This window comes from Giraffa tippelskirchi, chromosome 14 (assembly GCF_054371585.1).
Source record: "Giraffa tippelskirchi isolate mGirTip1 chromosome 14, T2T-mGirTip1v1.2.pri, whole genome shotgun sequence".
Lineage (NCBI taxonomy): Eukaryota > Metazoa > Chordata > Mammalia > Artiodactyla > Giraffidae > Giraffa > Giraffa tippelskirchi.
In genome coordinates, this window is record NC_137288.1 from 53887271 (window position 1) to 53907516 (window position 20246).

At 48.3% G+C, this 20246-nt stretch overlaps 2 protein-coding genes across 3 annotated transcripts in view; both read left to right on the forward strand.

Annotated features, from left to right (window-relative positions):
* The window catches only part of RAB31 (RAB31, member RAS oncogene family), an 82858-nt gene extending 68590 nt beyond the window's left edge, over window positions 1–14268 (forward strand). The window contains exons 6-7 of the mRNA XM_081561663.1: window positions 3592–3701; window positions 10686–14268. Coding sequence (XP_081417789.1) covers window positions 3592–3701; window positions 10686–10783 — 208 coding nt within the window. The 3' untranslated portion in view covers window positions 10784–14268. The remainder of the gene's footprint in view (window positions 1–3591; window positions 3702–10685) is intronic.
* Window positions 14269–17032: 2764 nt separating this feature from the next.
* On the forward strand, window positions 17033–19701 carry TXNDC2 (thioredoxin domain containing 2). 2 transcript variants are annotated; one of them, XM_081561661.1, is made up of 2 exons: window positions 17033–17315; window positions 17624–19701. In XM_081561661.1, the coding sequence occupies exons 1-2, from the start codon at window positions 17243–17245 to the stop codon at window positions 19681–19683; spliced, it is 2133 nt and encodes a 710-aa protein (XP_081417787.1). In that variant the 5' UTR covers window positions 17033–17242; the 3' UTR covers window positions 19684–19701. The 2 variants fall into 2 exon arrangements, with proteins under 2 accessions (XP_081417787.1, XP_081417788.1); XM_081561662.1 differs by having other exon boundaries at window positions 17641–19701.
* Window positions 19702–20246: the final 545 nt, after the last annotated feature.

A 20246-nucleotide genomic window follows, 5' to 3' on the forward strand; every position in this document is an offset into this window, starting at 1 on the left:
GCGGACTGAACTCCCCTCCTCACCGGCGGGGCCCCCGGAGTGCCTTCTTGGGGTCCCTGCCCCCCTCTCCCCCTGCCATCCGTGGAGGAGGCTCGCAGGGAATTAAATAGCCCGAGACTGGAATGAGTCAGCTGCTGCGTTGCTGGGTTACACCCGCCAACAACAAAACAAGGACCCTCGTTGGGCAGCCCGGCCTGTGGAGAAGTCTGGAGCCACAGGAATGTGGGTTCCCGCCCTCCTCCCCCGTGGGGAGCCTCCCAGAACCAGTGGCCTCTGCCTGGATGGCCGGTGGGTGGACCTCCCTGCAATGTGACCTCTGAGGCCTGTTGGAGCTTGGGGCTGGGGGAGATGCCCCCTCTCGTGTGTTTTTCAGCCCTAAGTCTCCCTCCTGGCTGGGTGAATCTTCGCCCCTCCCTGTCCACACTCCCCATACTTCCCCTGAAGTCTGCTTGGACTCTCTACCTCAGTCGTCCTCTCGGCTGAAGGCCACTCGCGGTGACGGTCACCCTGCCATTTGGCAGGTGCTGACTGATTGCCTCGTAGGTGCCCGACCCTGTTAGGATTCCTGTGTTTGTGCTTAGTCACTCAGTCATGTCCGATTCTTTGCGACTCCATGGACTGTAGCCCACCAGGCTCCTCTGGCCATGGGAGTCTCCAGGCAAGATTACTGGAGTGTGTTGCCATTCCCTTCTCCAGGGGATCTTCCTGACCCTGGGATTGAACCTAGGTCTCCTGCAGGGCGATTTCTTATCATCTGAGCCACCAGGGAAGCCTCCCCAAAACAAACCATGGTCCTGATCGCAAGAATCCACAGCCCATTCAGGTGACAAGTCTCACCAGGGCTCTGGGCTCTCAAGGAGGGGGTGCTGTGCTGCACTCTCTAGGAGGCCTCGTGTGGACGGTCGTCAGGGGGATGCGGAGGGGTGGACGAGAGCAGGGGCCCAGAGACAGACGTGAGCTCCGGAAGCACCCAGAATGGCTGTCGCCTGGGCATGAACAGGGATGTCTAAGGCAGGAAGCCTCTAAGTCCTGCTAAGGCGCTGGGTTTTACAGGTTAGAAGACACGGAGGAATTCTGTTCACAGGAACATTTGGTGGATCAACATTTGTGTGTTGATCCCCTCGGTGGGCCTGGGGGTGATGACTGCAAGAGCTGGAGGACCAGTCAGAGGCACCCACAGGAACCCGGTTGGGGCACAGCATTTCTGGAAGTCCTGCCTTCCTGGATGTAACTTCATCTTGAAAGTCTAAAAGTACTCTTTCCCATCAAAATCGACCTGCTGTGTGCTTATGCCGTGGCTTGGGTGGACTCACTTCAATTTACCTATTGAAAGCCTAACAAAGCACCCAGCCTTATTGCAGACACTCGGTAAATATTTGTTGAAAGAACTGAAGGAAAGTTACGGATGCCGTGGTCTTCTGTGAGGGTGATCACAGAAGGCCCGTCTCTGAGATGCCCTCTAGCCCCCTCCCCGGGCTGTGCGTGACCTCTCCTGACTCAGCCAAAGGGCTTCCCAAGGTCACCTGTTGGTCACACGTCTGCTGGAGGCCCGAGGCAGCACACGCTCACCTTCCCAGGGTCTCCTTTCAGATGGTAGCTGTACTGTTTGTTCCAACAACAGTTCTCTGACACCCATTGGGTGTCCTGCAGTCCAGCTCATTTCTGATGCTAATCTCAGTTCACTGAGGAGGGAGAGGGACACCCCTGGACCCTCAGGCTCCTAGGGCTGGAACCTGTTCTTCAGGACAGGCTACACTTGGCCCCTGCCCCCAGCCCTGCCTGCACCAGGCTGCACTCTGGGGACATTTCTTTGACTGTAAAGACTGAAGGAACAGCCTCAGGAATGTGGGTTCCTATTGGGTGGTTGGATGGGAGCAGTGTGAGCAGAACCTGCTGGGCTGGCCCTGCCTCCGCCCCGAGTCTCCTTGTCACCTTGGCAGGTCATCTGTTTAACGAGACCTGTATCTAAACCTGGGGGAAATCGGAGGACACGCTTGTCCTCTCTCCACCGTCCAGGGCCCAACGTTGTCAGCTGTGAGAGCATCTGCCCTTCTGGAAGGCTTCCCATCACCCTCAGGGTGGGTGGTTTGGATTTTGTCATGAGTGACTTTGTTCTCACCGTAATCCTGGTAGACGGTGTTCTATTCCTCTTGGTCCCCCGAGAAGGACACGCTGAAGCCTGAACTGACCTTCCCTGCCTTGAGGGGAGGGGTCTCTGCAGCTTCCACGGTGGCTAGAGGGCCCCCCCCACACACACACCTGTGAGCACACACAGTCTCCTCTGCTCCATCTTAGGGCAGGGAGGAGCCCCACCCTTTGAGCTTTGGTTTGATAAAGACGGCCAGGAAGAAAAAAAAATGTAGAGTAACTTGCCAAACTGAACCTAGAAAAGCCCTCTTCTGGGATATTTCATCTGTAAAATGCATTGCCACCAAAAGACTGAAGACTTTTTTTCTTTTTTTTATAACTGAGAGGCCTGGGGGCTTGTCTATTAGAAACAAGGAAGAGGGTAGATTCAAAAGGGTCATTTTGCCCGGGGTGTCCTTGGTAAGAATGATAAGGCAAGTTTAGAGTCCAGCCGACATGGCTCAGGTGTCCACGTGGCAGTGGGTCCCACACCACATGAGGGGTGAGGGTGCGCCCCACCTGGGGGATCATTGTCAGGCTCTGGTCCACGTTCTCACTGCCCCTGGAGGCCACACATCAGTGGCCTCCTCTATGGCACCTGCCCGGGCTCCGTGCATCAAACGCTCGGCTCTCTATCCCTCTACTCCTGAGCACTTACTTTGTAATCTCCGTGTTGCAGACATTATAATAGTGTGGCTTAGTGTGTCCATAGGTGTGTGTTCTTTGCTCTCAGGTGTACGTTCCATAAGGCAAGGACTGCCTACAGGAAAGGGCTGGCGTACAACCATTCTCTCTAAATATTGGTTGAATCAATGAATAAACTTCTGGAGAATAGGAACTGTGTCTTTTTTAATCTTTCAATCCGCCGCAGTGTCTTCACCTGAGAAAGTATATCAATAAATGTCTTTTTAGATTATTCATCTGGATAGAGTTCATGTCCTGAACCTTTGCAGTAACAGCCTTTTAAAGGAGAAAGTTCAAACACGCCGTTGGAACTGTAAATGTGTTCATTGCCAGCCTTCCGGATCACATCATGTATTTTCTCGGATTTGTAAAAGGCAATATATAGAAAGTGTTAGAAAAGCACATATGCGAGTGTGTGCACATGTGCAATTTTTAAAAAACATTGAGTCATTATTATGGGAAAAAATCTGGAACCAATCCTAACTAACTCTGAAAGCTGGCCTCACTTGTAATGCCTTTCCTACTGTTCTGGAATTCTCTCCTTTGGTGGGACCAGGGACAGTAGCTTATACACGCATGGCCTGTCTCCATGGATGCCAGAGACTGGGTTTCAAGCTTGAAAAAGCTTCACACACGTTTCTAATACTTACTGGGTGACTGAGTTGTTATTCTGCAGGCCCACGAGGGAGCTGTTTGCATGTGAGCTGTTTCTTTGCTCTGCCGGGTTATTTATTCTGTACAGACGGGCATTCACCTCTGCTGGTCTGCCGTCTTTTCCAGGGAGGTGCCCTTGAAGGATGCTAGGGAGTACGCGGAGTCCATCGGTGCTGTCGTGGTTGAGACAAGTGCAAAGAATGCGATTAATATCGAAGAGCTCTTTCAAGGAATCAGTAAGTATCTAGTTTGTGTTTTCAACATAGTTTGCATCTTTATGCTTCTGGGGTTCAGAGGATAAAAGCCACGGAGCTCTGGAGCAGAGCGTTTTCTCTGAGTCAATTTATCTGATGCCACAGACACTAAACCCTGCAGCCTCACCCGGGTTCCTGCAGACCCACACGACCCCTCTCTGTTCTCTGTCTCCAAGAGTCTGTGCTTTCACCTGTCCAGTCTGTGTTTCGCGACTCAGAATGAAGTAACTCCGTTGCAAAATAAAATTTATTTTACTTACAGAATTACGTATTTGATAGCATTTTATGTTCGTATGTTGAGGGGAGGAAAAAGAGAGAGAGTGAGAAAGATATGGAAAACCAAAGTCCTCCATGAAGCTGAATGACTCTGGGCAAAGGAGACAAGGGAAGCTTGTAGTCATTTTTTGTGTCTGGTGATCATCAACAAGAAACAGTGTCTCCCTCCTATGTGACCTGTGGGTAAAGAGTCGATGTGGAAAGGTTTTCTTCATTTCTGATCTTTTTTTTTTTTTAATTAGAGTATAGTTGATTTACAATATCATGTTAGTTTCAGGTGTACAGCAGAGTCATTCAGTTATACATGTGTGTGTTTGTCTATATATGTATTATATATATGTATGTATTCTTTTTCAGATTCTTTTCCTTTATAGGCTATTACAAGATATTTAGTAGAGTTCCCTGGGCTATACAGTAGGTCCTTGTTTATGTACGTTATATACAATCGTGTGTATATGTCACCCTGTCCCTGTGCAGCTCCCCGTATTTTCCAGAGCTCTTTCTCAGCGTCAGTGCAGCTCTGTGTACCTGAAATTCACCTTGGGATTTCTGCACGAGCTAGGAGACCTCCCAAGGTTTATGCAGTCATGTTGTCAGTAAAAAATGACGTAAAGACTTCACAGAAGAAAACAAGCCTAAATCCAAGCGTTAGTCTCTTCATGCGAAAGATATTCCTTTGCACGGCTCAGCCAGTATAAATCTCTTCATGTGTATGAGGTCTTTTTTCTTTTCCCCTTCATGTGGCCTGTGAGATTTTAGCTTCCCAACTAGGAATCGAAACTGCCCCCCACCCCCTGCAGTGGAAGCACAGAGTCTTAACCACTGGGCTGCTAGGAAAGTCCCTTTTTTTTTTTTTCTTTTTTTATATAAGGTCTTTATGGCTCAAAGTGATGGGGACTTTGCATAAGGAATTCCTGAGAGCCTGGTGGTCTGCTTCATTTAGGAAAAACAAATGTTTTGCTTATGTAGTGCTTAGTCGTGTCTGACTCTTTGTGACCCTTTGGACTGTAGCCCGCCAAGCTCCTCTGTCCATGGGATTTTTCAGGCGTTTTTCTTATACTGGGTAATTATGCCTGAAATAAATAATTGCTTCAATGTTTACTAGCTCATTAATGCCCCGTTTATGTTATGAAATCATCTCTGTTATCGTCCCTGCTTTACATGAGGACACTGAGGTGTGGAGAGGTTTGCAACTTACTCCCGAGCACAGGGGGTCAGTCTTGAGAGCAGGACTCCAGAATCCATGCTCTGACCCTCCAGTCTGTCCACTTATTGCAGATGGCAGCTTCTGGTAACGTTATTCATGATGGTGAAAAACAGGAAATGACTTAACTGCCCAAAACTTGGGAAATGATTTTTTAATAATCCTGGAACACCAGTATAAACTAGTGATTAAAAACAAGGATGTAAATCTGTCTTTACTGACATGAAAATATAAACTGTTGTGTGTGAAACAGAAATTACAGAGCACTTTGTATAATATCCTGATTTTATAAAATGTGAACCATAGAACTACATTCCCTGGTGGCTCAGATGGTAAATAATCCGCCTGCAATGAGGGAGACTTGGATTCGATCCCTGAGTTGGGAAGATCCCCTGGAGGAGGGCATGGCAGCCCACTCTAGTATTCTTGCCTGGAGAATCCTCATGGACAGAGGATCCTGGAGGGCTGCAGTCCATGGGGTCGAAAAGAGTCAGATGTGACTGAGAGACTAAGCACGTAGACTATGTAATTGTAAATATATTCTTTTGGGCAAAGAGTCAAAGGGAACACACATGTTAAAATGTTAACAGTGGTTGTTTCATGGTGGTGAGATTGCAGGCACTTAAAAAAAAGACTTTGTTACAGAAAAATGTAAACATATACACCAGTAAACTGAAGAATGTAATGAACATCAGGTACGGTCATTGGAGGATTGCTTCCGGGACCACTGACACCAAATCCAAAGATGCTCAGTTCCATGTATAAAAGGGCATTCTATTTGTGTATAACCTACGCACATCCTCCCATATACTTTAAATCATCTCTCGATTGCAAATAATACCTAAGACCATAACAATGCTATGCAGTTGTAAATACAGTGTAAATGCTATTCAAATAGTTGCCAGTGTGGCAAACTCAAGTTTTGCTTTTTGGAACTTTCCAGAATTTTGTTCTTGAATATTTTCAGTCTGAGGTAAGTTGGATCCAAGGATACAGAACCTGCAGATATATAGGGCAGACCATACTCATAACCAAGCTGCCTTCATCCCTACCTGACACTTCCCCCAGCCCGCCCCTCCCCCCACACCTGTATTATTTTGAAGGGAATCCAGGACATCATTTCATCTGTAAATATTTTCAGTATGTAACTTTTTTTTTTTTACAAAGCAGTTACATGATGGCCTTCATCGTCATAATGCTATTATCATATTAATGACATTGAGCATGTGATGTTCAAATTTTTAGTAGCTTATAATTATCAGAAATGATTCGTTTGCATTTAACAGTATGTTTGGGTCAGGATGCAAATAAGCTCCATGTATAGTGATAAAATTAGCTGGTGTGCCTTTTAAGCCTCTCCTTCACAGTAGGTTCCCTCCATGCAGTTTCTTTATTTGAGCAATTAGGTCATTTGTCCTGATCCAGGTTTGTTGTTCAGTTGCTAAGTTGTGTCTGACTCTTTGTGAGCCCATGAATTGTAGCACAGCAGGCTCCCCTGCCCTCCACTATCTCCAGGAGTTTGCTCAGACTCATGTCCATTGAGTTGGTGATGCCATCCAACTACCTCATCCTCTGTTGACCCCTTTTCCTGCCCTCAGTCTTTACCAGCATCAGGGTCTTTCCAGTGAGTCAACTCTTCACATCAGGTGGCCAAAGTATTGGAGCTTCAGCTTTAGCATCAGTCCTTCCAATGAATATTCAGGGTTGATTTCCTTTAGGATTGACTGGTTTGATCTCCTTGCTGTCCAAGGGACACTTAAGAGTCTCCCATGGCATTCCATAGCATGAGTAAAAATTTGTTAATCCACTCACCTACACATTTGGGTAGTTTCCAGGTTTTAATGATTACAGGCAAGGTTATGATGAGATTTGATGCACAGGTTTCTGTGTGGATAAACAGCTAGGAGTGTGACTGGCTCCTCTCATAGGCAATAGTCCACATTCTAAGGGTCCCCCAGTGGGGGACCGAAGTGTCCCAAAGTGGTTTTAGCATTTTTCATCCCCACCCCTAATCCCTCAGAGCTCCAGTAGCTCCAGCTCCTTGCCAGCATGTGGGACGATCAGTTGTTAAATTTCAACCATTCGGATGGGAATGTGATGGTCTCCTCTAGTGGTTTTGACATCCGTCTTCTGACGACCGACAGTGTTGAGTGCCTGTTCAAGGGCTTATTCACAATCCTTGTGTCTCCTCTGGTGAAGTGTCTGTTCAAGTTTTGCCCATTTTGTATTGATTTGCTGTTTTTTTTAAAAGTATTTATCTATTTTGACTGTGCTGAGTCTTTGTTGCTTAATGTGGGCTTTTCCCTAGCTCCAGCATGTGGGGGCTACTTTTTGTTTCAGTGCTCTGGCTTCTCACTGCGGTGGTTTCTCTTGTTGTGGAGCACTGGCTTCCACAGTTGCAGCATGTGGGCTTCAGTAGTATCGGCTTGTGGGATTAGTTGCTCTGCAGCAGGTGGGCTCTTCCTGGACCAGGGATCGAACCTGTGTCCCCTGTGTTTGCTGGTGGATTCTTAACCACTGGACCACCAGGGAAGTCCCTTGAGCTGTTTTCTTATTTCTTCACTTAATGATCAGCAGTGGCTCATCAGTTGTAATAAATGCTCCCCACGCATGCCAGGTGTTAAAATAGAGGACATCGGGGATGAGGGGGAGGAGTGTATGAAAACTCTCTGAACTTCATGCTTGATTTTTTCTGTAAACCTAAAACTCCCCCTCCCCCCAAATATAGTCTACTAATTTTTTAAAAAAGGAAAATGGTGCCTTTGAATAGCGAGGAAGCCTAACGATTTTAAAGGAACTTAAACCCCTCCATGTTGAAGACATTTGGTGTTTTGGATTCAAGGTCAATGGTGATCTCGCCCCTTAATTCCTTCTTTGCTGGGGCACTACCGTTCCCACGGCTCCTGGACTTGAACTTCAGTTTTCTTCCTCCCTCTCTCACCCTCTCACCTCCGATCAGTTGTCACGTCTGCCAGGTATCTTCCTACAGTCCTCCTTCCCTCCCTGTTTTCTACTTCTCTCCGTGGCACTCTCATTATCCCCAACCAGGATTTCCTGCCAGCATCCTGGCTGAATCCACTTCCTGAATCCTACGCCATGCTCATCCTGCACAGAGTGTTAGCGCCTTTCTAGGTCTAGACGCTAATGTTCCAGGTTATCTCACAGTCCCAATGTTGTCTTCTTGACGGCAGCAAAAGGACAGTTCAGAGGAAGACCTCAGGTGTCACAAGTGTGGCACCAGCCCCATTCTGTATTCCTGGGCAGGGCCACCTGATTGTGAGCTCTGCAATGGGTCAGAGAGGACCCCCTCGCCCCAAATAGAGAGACTGGGAGATCGTGATTAAGAGCAAATGCTGCCGAGTCCTAGTAAACACAGTCAGTTTGTTAGTGTGTTAGTCACTCAGTCATGTCCGACTCTTTGTGACTCCAGGGACTGTAGCCCACCAGGCTCCTCTGTCCATGGGATTCTCCAAGGAAGAATATATTGGAGTGGGTTGCCATTCCCTTCTCTAGGGGATCTTCCTGACCCAGGGATTGAACCTGGGTCTGCTGATTCTTTCTTGCAGATTCTTTACTATCTGAGCCACCAGGGAAGAAGGGAAGCATAGTCAGTCTACTTCTCTGGATAATTCAGAAAATCAGAATTGAGAAATGGAAGTGACAGGCAGCCCCTCTACCACCCATCCAACCAAAGCGGAGCCTGGTAGATCCTGGGGCCAGGGTGAGAGAGGGAAGCACCCAGACAGCAGCTTGGCAGGAAGAAGACGCCAGGCCTGTGCAGGAAGCGGCCGGTCCCCAGGACAGCTGCCGCTGAGTGTGCTGTTTTATTTTTGTTGTGTATAAAAGCGTCACAGCCCCAGTCCAGAGCCACCACGATTTACGGTTTAGAGGCTTAGAATCGGTTTTCTCCCATAACTTTGTTCTTGAGGAATTATTTACAAAACCTGCTTTTTCTCTGGGCTGTCAACTTTCAGGAAGACAGAACTCAAAAAAAAAAAAAAGTCTTTTAACTTTTCCTGAGTAGAATCTTGCGCAATCCAAACCTTATTAAAATAAACACCCTGCTGTGGGATTTATCCTCCAGAGGACCTGTTTGGAGACTGTGCTCTCAGAGGACATTTGGTAACAGCACAGACATACTCGGATGCCCAGAGCCTTTTCAGATGTGTGTATGTGTGTGTGTGTGTGTGTTTGCCCTATTCTGTGCCCATGTAATTAATACTGATTCAACAGTGTTCCAAGGTGATCGCCTTGGTACCAAATGCTATGGCATTTTCTGGAACTCTTCTTTTGTGTAAGTATGTTTACGCTTTCAGTAAGTTCCATGTAACTCAGACCACAGGATCTGAGTTCTCGGTGTGTTTCCGCAGTGCTAGTGGCTTCCTGCTCTTTTTAAGGGGCTTGCCTCATTGTTGTTGTTCAGTCGCTAAGTCAAGTCTGACTCTTTGCAACCCCACAGACTGCAGCGCACCAGGCTTCCCTTCCTTCACTATCTTCTGGAGTTTCCTCAGACTCATGTCCATTGAATTGGTAATGCCATCCAACCATCTCATCCACTGTCACCCCCTTCCCCTCCTGCCTTCAATCTTTTCCAGCATCAGGGTCTTTTTCAATGAGTCAGCTCAAGTGACCAAAGTATTGGAGCTTCAGCATCAGTCCTTCCAATGAATGTTCAGGGTTGATTTCCTTTAGGGTTGACTGGTTTGGTCTCCTTGCTGTCCAAGGGACTTTCAAGAGTCTTCTCCAGCACCACAGTTTTATGACTTAAGAAATCATAAGAGTATTGCAGTACTTCCCTGGTGGCTCTGCAGTAAAGAATCCGCCTGCCAATGCAAGAGACTCAGGTTCGATCCCTGGGTCAGGAAGATCCCCTGGCGAAGGGAATGGCAACCCACTCCAGGATTCTTGCCTGGAGAATCCCATGGACAGAGGAGCCTGGTGGGCTACAGTCCATGGGGTCACAAGCAGTCAGACATGACTGAGTGACTAACATTTTGCTCGGCTTGTTTATGGCATTAACATACTGTTTCCTGTGAATAATGTCTCTAGAGGCTTTCCCGTTAACGCTCTGAGTGCGTTGGCAGGATGAGGGATGGAAACCCAGTGTTAATATGCAGCGTTGCTGGGACCATCGCAGTTCCCCAGCCAGCTCTATTTTAAGAAGCTGAGGCCTCACTGTTGCTGTTGAAACTGAGAGGTGGTCGTTCCAGTGGGCGGGTGGGGGAAGGCCGGGAGCGAGCCGTGGGCTGATGTCTGTGTGGAGAAGGCGGATGCGGAAAGCTGGTTTTACCTTTCCTTTCTATGTTTGACGTCACACAGCCCAGGCCTGGGGGTGGCGTGGTGGACGGACACCGGGAGAGGTAGCCCCTCCGCCTTGTTGCAGCCCTCAGGTTGTGCACGTGACGTGAGGGAGCGGAAGCAGGCCTCCATCTGCACAGGGGGTCAGTTGGGAATGAGAACTCACCCTTGGCCTCCCTTCCTTGCAGGTCGCCAGATTCCACCCCTGGACCCCCATGAAAACGGAAGCAGTGGATCCATCAAACTGGGGAAGCCAATCTCGCAGGCTGGCCGGCGGTGCTGCTGACCCAGGGCTGGGTCCCCTGTACTTGACAAGGCCAGAGCTCCCTCCCTGGGCCCTGCCTCCGGGCCTCCTGCCCTCAGTGGTCTGGCCCCTGGCTCAGAGGGAGGAGAGCCCCGCAGAGAACAGGGCAGGAAATGTCCCTGGAAAAGGATTCTGGGAAACTCTGGGAAAACCTGCCACCCCTCCACAGAAGGGCCTTTGGTGTGTGAAATTCACTCAGAGGGAACGGATTTTAGGTATTAAGTATAGTTGAGTTTTTTTGTTAAAAGCCTTAAAATATTCTTAAATTTGTACAAGAGTCTTATTGGCTTATGTGTGTGAGATTCTAAAGAGGTGTTCCACTCTGATTTCCTGTGTTTCTAATCAAATGTCAGGAACTTCTTCAGTGCTATTGCCTTAGTTACTCCACTAAGCTTTGCTGAAAGGTTCCCCTAATTTTCCTTTCAGTGGGGTATAATTGGACCATCTACGGTAGAACTTGAGCTTGTTATGAAAGTGGAGAAAGACGTATTAGGAACTGTTGTCTACATCTCTGACTTTTACTCCATGAACATTTTTCCAAGCCTTGGTCATATAAACCAACCAACCGAACCCAACTACAGTATTTCACGTTGTGCTGGGAGTTGGAGGCCTGGTGTTGGAAATCATTTGGAGTCATTACTGTGTAAGCAGTGACAAATGCAGGATATAAATGTTATTCCAGAGACCACCTGGTTTGCATGACCTGCAGGGTAATAAATCCCCACTCTCTTAGGGAAGTTTCCCAGAGAGTGTTATTTTACTAAGAGAGTGTGATATAGTGCCATATCCCGGGAACAAATTACCTGAAGGATGTTTGAATCTAAATTGTAGGGCAAACTTCTCATATTAAACAATATCAATGAATAATTGATTACAGGAAAGCCAGCCAGAAGAAGTACCGGCACAGTAAGATTCTAGACCCCCGCCTCCCCTGCCTGCCCCTCCTCCCTGCCCCCGCCCAAAACTATGAAATCAGAGGGTCTTTAAGAAGAGACCAAGCTTTGGTGGAGTGGGTATTAAGGTTGAACAGAAGTCTACCCCTGGAATGCCTGTTAGCTGGGAACAGGCTCCAATGAACTTTCCCTTTTCAGATTCCCTGTCAGCTCAATGAATTGTTTTGTGCTCAGTCGTATCTGACTCTTTGCAACCCCATGGACTGTAACCCGCCAGTCCTTGGGATTCTCCAGGCAAGAATACTGGAGTGGGTTGCCATTTCCTCCTCCAGGGGATCTTCCTGACCCAGGGATCGAACTAGGTCTCTATGTCTCCTGCATTGGCAGGTGGACCCTTTACCACTGAGCCACCTGGGAATCCCAGTGAATTAAAGATGTGTGAATCCAGTGGAAGGGAAGGGAAGAAAAACTGTTCCTATTGAAAGTTCACATGCTGTTTTCTTTCTAATTTTCATAAAAACCTGGGATCGAGAAGCAGTTGTTTTTCTAGGAAGGCTCAGGATGGGGAGTGAACCTTGGAAGAGATTCAAATTGGTGCCTTTTGTGGGGTGAGATGTGGCTGACCAGGTAGTGTGGTAACAGGGCCAGTTGGTACCTTCAAGGCTCAACAAACATTCATTGAAGACCTACAATGTAAAAATCAAGAAAGAGATCATGAGCCGATGAGAGACCTTGAACTTTCTGTAACTTGGTGTGAGCCATTCTTGAGCCCTGCCATGCTGGTCCCACCAGCCCTTGATGGTTGGGGTTACTGAGTCTGCCGTCAAAAAAAGTGACAGTCCTTGCGAGATCAGGGCCCCATTCACACTTCTTCACATGGGCTGCAATGAAGAAAACAGTTTGAAATCTCAGACTTAGGTTTTTTTAAACTTGAGAATATGTTGTCAATTTGATGCTCTTACCACTTCACTCAGCTTGCAAGAATCATTTGACAATCTTAGGACATGGAAGCTGAAAACACTTATTTTTGATTCAAGAGTTTAAACTCCAGACGGGTTCCCCTAAAACTGCTGGCAAATTGGAACTTGGACACCTTGGTAGGGACTTTGCAGGGTTTTAAGGATTTTGTGCACCTTGTCAACATTATGGGCTCCGTGATTCTGCTTGCAGGCTGAGCCATTATCTTGCCTGTTAACAAAGTTTAAAAAAATGTGGGTTGCACATTTAAGTGACCTCGTTCCAGGTGGCATGCAGGCTTATTTTGGAATCTTTCATCATCTGGCAGTCCCCAAGGACCAGAGCTTGTCTCTAGACAAGGTTGCCTAGCTAAGGAGGTGCATGGGCCGGAGGAATTTGCAGCTTTGGGCTGGATGTTCAACGCTCCCATCTTGCATAAAAGAGCTGGTCTTAACCACGCATAGCAGGCTACCCACCTGTGAGCCTGTGGCTTAGTTTCAGAAGCCCACGTGGATGGGAGCCACTCGTTTGCCTTTCTGTGCAGCCTTAACTTTTCAAGGCATCAGCCAGCCACATGCCTGTAGTCACTCCTCGGAGCAATTGTGGAAAGAGAAGATGGCCCTCAGGCACATAGACGTTTGCAGGAACGCGGGGTCTTTTCTGAAGACAGAGGCTCGAGCCTTGTCCACAAGGAGCCTTGCTTATTTTCCTTCATTTTGCCTTGAGATTACTTTCTGACTGTTCTAATCTCTGAACCATAACCGTGTGATGTGATGTAAAGGCCTGAACATTAGTGTTGTTCCAAGTTGTCCAGCAGTGTCCTTCACCCAGTTTCCCCAAATGTGCTCTTCTGTTTTCCTTTCTCTCCCTTGTGGTACGTATGCGCACGTGTGTAAATACAACTTCAGATTTGTTACAGCGACATGTGATCCATTTCCCTGGCTGAGTGTGGCTCGTGACTCAGTTGTGTAAATCGGGCATGGGCTCTCAGGGGGATTGTCTCCCCATGGGAATCCCCCAGATGGCAGTGGAATTGTACCAACGCTGCATGCACGTAATTGAGCTGCCATCTTTATAGTGGGGAGCGGTGCATCGGAGGACTTTCTTGCAGACCAGAGAAGTCTGGAGAGCTGAAGCCAGCCTTTAGCCAAGCAAAGGGCTGGACCCCGTGGAGGACCCAGGGGGGCTCAGGTGACCAAGGTATGTCCCCTGAGGTTGAGGAACATGACCTGCGATGGCCCAATAGGCTCCCCTCAGGGCCCTGCTTCTCTCTACTCTGCGACGCTCATCACAACTTGAATAACGAATGAAAGAGAGGGCTCTGAGCCGCATTCAGCCCCGTTAGGTTCTGGTTTAACCTTTGTTACTAAAACCAGACCCAGAGATCCAGTGTCAGCACTTGATTGTGTACACTGCCCCCTCCCTCGTGTTTTCATAAGGGGCCTCTGTCTGGGCTGGACCCAGTTCCCACGTATAAAAGACGCCGCTGCAGACCTTAGGACCTACCTGTCCACTTTGTATTCTGTAGTAAAGCACTGCCTTCCACGTCATCCAATTGTATCTGTTATTTTTGGTTTAACGCACACTGATTCATACTAATAAATATTTTAAGTTTTATCAAGTTGTCTTTTTCTTACTATAACGTTGGGTTGAATAATTGTAGTTTTTTAAGTCAGTTGCTGGCAATGGGCAGAGAAGTTGGAAGACCAATGTCTCTAAGCTTCAGTTTCCTCATATATAAGATGCAGAGTGTAATTCAAGTGCATCCTTACCCACAATTCTGGAATCTCAAAAGCCTCAGAAGGGACTTTTTCTGAAGTTTGATACAGATCCTCTGGCTGTAAAACCAGAGCTGAGTGGATGTGGTGTTCTTTGTAGTTATTCATCCCACCAAGGAGAGGGGCAATGTCTACATGTCCCGTTGCAGAAATCCTGCCGTTTGCTCATCAGTCGATCCTTGGCTCTGCTGTAGGCTCTGTGATAGATGCACCAGATTGCTGTCAGAAAACCCAAGCAAGATTCTGAGCTCCCAAAACCCCTGTCCCCAAGGTGTCACACAAGGTACGATATCCACCATATTCATGAGAAACTGTCCAGGGGGGCTCTGGGCAACCAGCGGGGCCGTGTGTACACAGACTCCGACACACGAGGGGTCTCCTGAGTGGGCTGCACGGGTTTCACTCAACGGAGAACACGTCTTTTAGTCCTGGCACAGAGCCGACGCTCATAAACAAGACACTTGAGTATAGTGACCTGCTTTGCCCCAGCTGCTGCACCAGGTGTTTTACATCACATGCCCTCCTCCTGTTTTCACAATCCCTTTATCAGGCCGATACCACGATTGCATCCATTCTACAAATGAGGAAACCGAGGCCCAGGAAGTTAGTAAGTCATGTAAAACCATAGACTAGGAAGAGCTGTTGTTGTTTAGTCACTAAATTTTGTCTGACTCTTTTGTGACTCCTTGGATGTAGCCCACCAGGCTCCTCTGTCCATGGGACTTCCTAAGGCAAGAATACTGGAGTGGGCTGTCATTTCCTGTCCTGGGGATCTTCCTGGACCAGGGATCGAACCCACGTCTCCTGCATTGGCAGGCAGATTCTTTACCACTGAGCCACCAGGGAAGCCCAGAATAGGAAGAGAGGAGGAGCCAAATGTCAGCTTCTGTTATTTTTTAAAAACTTTTAAAATGGAGATATAATTAACACATATTAGTTTCAAATGTACAACATAATGATTCTATATTTGTGTATCTTGTGAAATGATCACCATGTAAGTCTAATTAACATCCGTCACCACACATAGTTACAAACTTCTTTTTCTTGTGATGAGAACTTTTAAGATCTACTCTCTTAGCAGTGTTCAAATATGCAGTGTGGTATTATTAATGATTTATTACATATTAATGTATTGATTAATTATAGACACCATGCTCCTGGGGGATTTCAGCCTAAGGAATACGGTTTTACTCTGATGACAGCTCTGTCTTCCGATTCCTGCCCTTTCTCCATAATATGTGGGTATACAGGGCTGTGTGAACTCTGGCTGGTTGTGGGTACACAGGGCTGTGTGGACTTGCTGTTCCTGAGCCCCCTGCCTCCTGCTGGTTCCAAGGTGAGGCGGTTGGTCTGGCCTGGTCCTAGAACTGGGAACTGTTAAGGATGGAGGAGGCTGTCTGGGGTTGGAGCCCGTGCTGTCACCTGCTGGTCAAGCCTGTGCCCCTGGTCCTTGCCTCTCGCTGCAAATCCCCCTGCACTGTGGCTTCTTTGTTCTTCTTGAGCTTCTCCTGGTTAGAAGAGAAGCTCAAGTCTTAGAACATCACAGCCCCACTTGGGATGTGAGGACCTCCCTGGCCCAGCAATCTGCCCATCACCCCTGCTGCCGTGGGCACATGGAGCCCACATGGCTGTGGCATTTCCTAGCCTTCCAGGTGGTGCGGGAGGCAGATGCTCCTTCGCTTCCAGCTTTCCTCTGAACACATCCAACCTGGGTCCTTGCTGAGGCTTCTGCCTAGAGAGGGGAGGCCAGGATTCTCTGTCACATGGATGGGGGGCCATGTTCTCACTACTGCCTCTTCTCAGTTAGGGAACTCCTCCATATTGTAATCTGCCTTCCCAACATGCAAACTGGATATCTGACCAGCAGGTAGGACTTTGCAGAAGAGGGTGATGTAGTTGAGAGGAGACCTTGTTGTTTAGTCATTCAGCTGTGTCCGACTCTTTTCGACCCCAACTGCAGCACACCAGGCTTCCCTGTCCTTCACTATCTCCTGGAGTTTACTCAAAGTCATGTCCATTGAATGAGTGATGCCATCCAACCATCTTATCCTCTGTTGCCCCCTTCTCCTTCTGCCTTCAATCTTTCCCAGCATTAGGGTCTTTTCCAATGAGTTGGCTCTTTGCATCAGGTGGCCAAAGTATTGGAGCTTCAGCTTCATCATCTGTCCTTCCAATGACTATTCAGGGTTGTTTTCCTTTTGGATTGACTGTTTTGATCTCCTTGCTGTCCCAGGGACTCGCAAGAGTCTTCTCCAGCACCACCGTTCGAGGAGATCACAGAGGAGACCTTAGTAGATGGTTGTGGTGGCCGAGTCATAAAGAGAAGGCTGGGGGTGGGGAGTCCTGGAGGAAGGGGGTAGGAAAGGTGGTTTCAAGTCATCCCCCTGGATGGGGCACTCAGCAGGCAGCCCAGCCCAGTATCAGGAGTGTGGGCTTGGAACCTGCCCCACAGATGAGCTCTGTGACCTTGAGTGGGTCCCATAACTTCTCTAAGGCTGAGTTTTCTCACTTGTAAGGTGGAGGTCACAATGGGACTTACCTCAGTGGTTTGTTGTAGGAAATAATACCTATGAATTCATTTTAGGGACTGGGCATGGCCCCACACACCAGAGCAGCCCCAAAACCCAGAGTGTCATGAAACTCTCAAATGGGACCCTTGTGAGAACGGAGAGGGCACGCCGGCTGTAGGCTCCACCCCAGTACAGGTTGTTACTCAACATACGATGTTTGGTTGGAGAAGGTTGAAGGGGATGGCCTTGCTGGTGCCATGAGGCACCTGTGAAGTAGGGGTGGGTAGAGACCAGGAACCGGAAATGGAAAGTGATGAAGCTGGGGTCCTGGAGGAACCAGAAATGAGGTCAGACAACCAAGCAGAAACAAATGAAGGTGAGGATAAAGGTCAGGAGGAGGGGAGGGGGCTGTTTTGGGGACCTGTGTGCTTAGGGGGTCAGCTGCAGTGTCAAACTAAGCAGAGAAGTTTGTAGTTAAAGGAAAAAAAACCTAGGTGAAGATTACGTGTAATCACATGCTGCTTGGTCTTGTGTGGAATGTGAGTATGCAAATGAATGTATCAGTTAGAAGACTACCTTCATGCGCTCTAAGAAGGATGCCTGCCGGTCTTCCTTGGAGTAGATGATCAGAATGCTTTTGTTTCTTCTCTGACATTTTTATTTTTTTTTTAACTTTTTCTTCAGAAAGTCCATTATTACAGGTTATGTCCAGCCATGTGACTCTCCAGGTCCCAGCACATACCCTGGAGGCCTTTGTCCATGAGGTCAGCAATGTTCAACGTACACATGTGGGGGCATCCGAAGCCCTGCAGGCCGTGGACACACTCCCACCTGAGCAGAGTGTTGACACCCCCAGCTCTCCAGCCCAAGTTGTCCTGCCCAAGCAGGGGGACTTTCTCAATTCCTCAGCAAAAGCTGTCCCATCCGAGCAGGCTGACACTCCCAGTTTCCCAGAAAAGACCATCCTATCAAAAGAGAGGGAAATTCTCGATTCCCCCCAGAATAACATCTTGCCCAAGCAGGCTGCCACCCCCAATTCCTCAACCCAAACCGTTTCTCCAAAGCAGGGTGACATTCCCAATTTCCCAGAAAAAAACATCCCGCCAAAAGAGGGTGACATTCTTAATCCCCCCGGTAAAACCACCCTGTGCAAGCAGGCCAACAACACCCCCAATTCTTCAGAAAAACCCACCTTGCCCAAGCAGGGTGACACCCCCAAACCCTCAGCCAAAACCATTTTGCCCAAGAAGGCTGACACCCCCATCTCCCCAACCCAAACCATTCTGCCCAATCAGTCTTATGCCTCCAAATTCTCAGAAAAAACCATCTCAACAAAAGAGGGTGACATTTTCACCTCCCCAGCCAAAGTCATTCTATCATGGCCGGCTGACTCCCCCAAGCTCCCAGCCAAGATCATCTCACCCAAACAGGCTGACTCCCCTAACTCCCCAAACCAAATCCTCCCAGCCAAGCAGACTGACTCCTCCAATTTCCCAGGCAAAATCATTTCATCATGGCGGGCTGACTCCCCCAAGTTCCCACTCAAAACCACCCTGCACAAGCAGATGGACATCCCCACTTCTTCAGAAAAAAACATCTCACCCAAGCAGGGCAATACCCCCAATTTTCCAGCAAAATTCAGTTTGCCCAAGCAGAGTAAAACGCACAAGTTCACAACCAAAGCCATTGTGCCCAAGAAGGGTGACACACCAAAGTCCTCAGCCAAAACCATTCTGCCCAAGGAGGGTAAGACCCCCAAGTCCTCAGCGGAAACCATTCTGCCCAAGGCAGGTGAGATCCCCAAGTCCTCAGCCGAAACCATTCTACCCAAGGCGGGTGAGACCCCCAAGTCCTCAGCCAAAACCATTCTGCCCAAGGAGGGTCAGACTCCCAAGTCCTCAACCGAAACCATTCTACTCAAGGAGGGTAAGACCCCCAAGTCCTCAGCCGAAACCATTCTGCCCAAGGAGGGTGAGACCCCCAAGTCCTCAGCCGAAACCATTCTGCCCAAGGAGGGTGAGACCCCCAAGTCCTCAGCCGAAACCGTTCTGCCCAAGGAGGGTGAGATCCCCAAGTCCTCAGCCCAAACCGTTCTGCCCAAGGAGGGTGAGATCCCCAAGTCCTCAGCCCAAACCGTTCTGCCCAAGGAGGGTGAGACCCCCAAGTCCTCAGCCCAAACCGTTCTGCCCAAGGAGGGTGAGACCCCCAAGTCCTCAGCCCAAACCATTCTGCCCAAGGAGGGTGAGACCCCCAAGTCTTCAGCCAAAACCATTCTGCCCAAAGAGGGTCAGACTCCCAAGTCCTCAACTGAAACCATTCTACTCAAGGAGGGTGAGAACACCAGGTCCTTAGAGGACACAATTGGGCCCCCAGAAGGCAATAGCCTGCAGTCATCAGAGGAAGACACAGAGTTTCTGGATGAGGACCTGGTGAAGGTGATCCTGAGCAAGGAAGACTTTGAGGTGGCGCTAAAGGAAGCTGGGGAGCGGCTGGTGGCCGTGGACTTCTCAGCCATGTGGTGCCGGCCCTGCAAGACCATCAAGCCGCTCTTCCAGGCCCTGTCCCTGAAGCACGAGGATGTGGTGTTCCTGGAAGTGGATGCCGACGAGTGTGAGGAGCTGGTGAGAGAGTACAAGATCAATTGCATTCCAACCTTTCTGTTTTATAAAAAAGAAGAAAAGGTGGGCCAGTTTTCTGGTGCCCTGCACGAAAAACTTGAGACACTCATTACAGAATTAAAGTGATCGTGTGTTCCAAAAGCATTAGAAATAGTTGGCTATTCATAGCTTCTGATTTTCTTATAAAAAGATGAGGGGTGACGAAAGTGTGTGTTCGAGTGGCACCTGCTTGTAAATCAGAAACATTAACTCTACCCTTTCTGAAAAGCCCTAATGCCTGTTGTGTCCATGTTCTTGTTGATGAAACAGGTGTGAAATTATATCATTTCCTCTGATGTAGATGGGAAGTCCAGCTGTCTCCTACTTCCCCCCACCTTTTTTTTTTTTGGCCGCATTGCATGGCATGTGGAATCTTAGTTCCCCAACTAAGGATTAAACCTGTACTCCCTGGACCGGAAACCCAAAGTCTTAACTGCTGGACCATCAAGGAAGTCCCTGTCCCCTATTTTTTAATCTTGATTTTTTTTTTTTACTCAATCTTGAAAAAATTTTTTTCACTCACTCATGTAGTCCTAGTGGCAACATTGGAAATTTAGATAATTCTTTTGTTGTTGTTCAATAGCTAAGTTGTGTCCAACTCTTTGCCACCCTATGAACTACAGCATGCCAGCCTTCCCTTCCTTCACTAT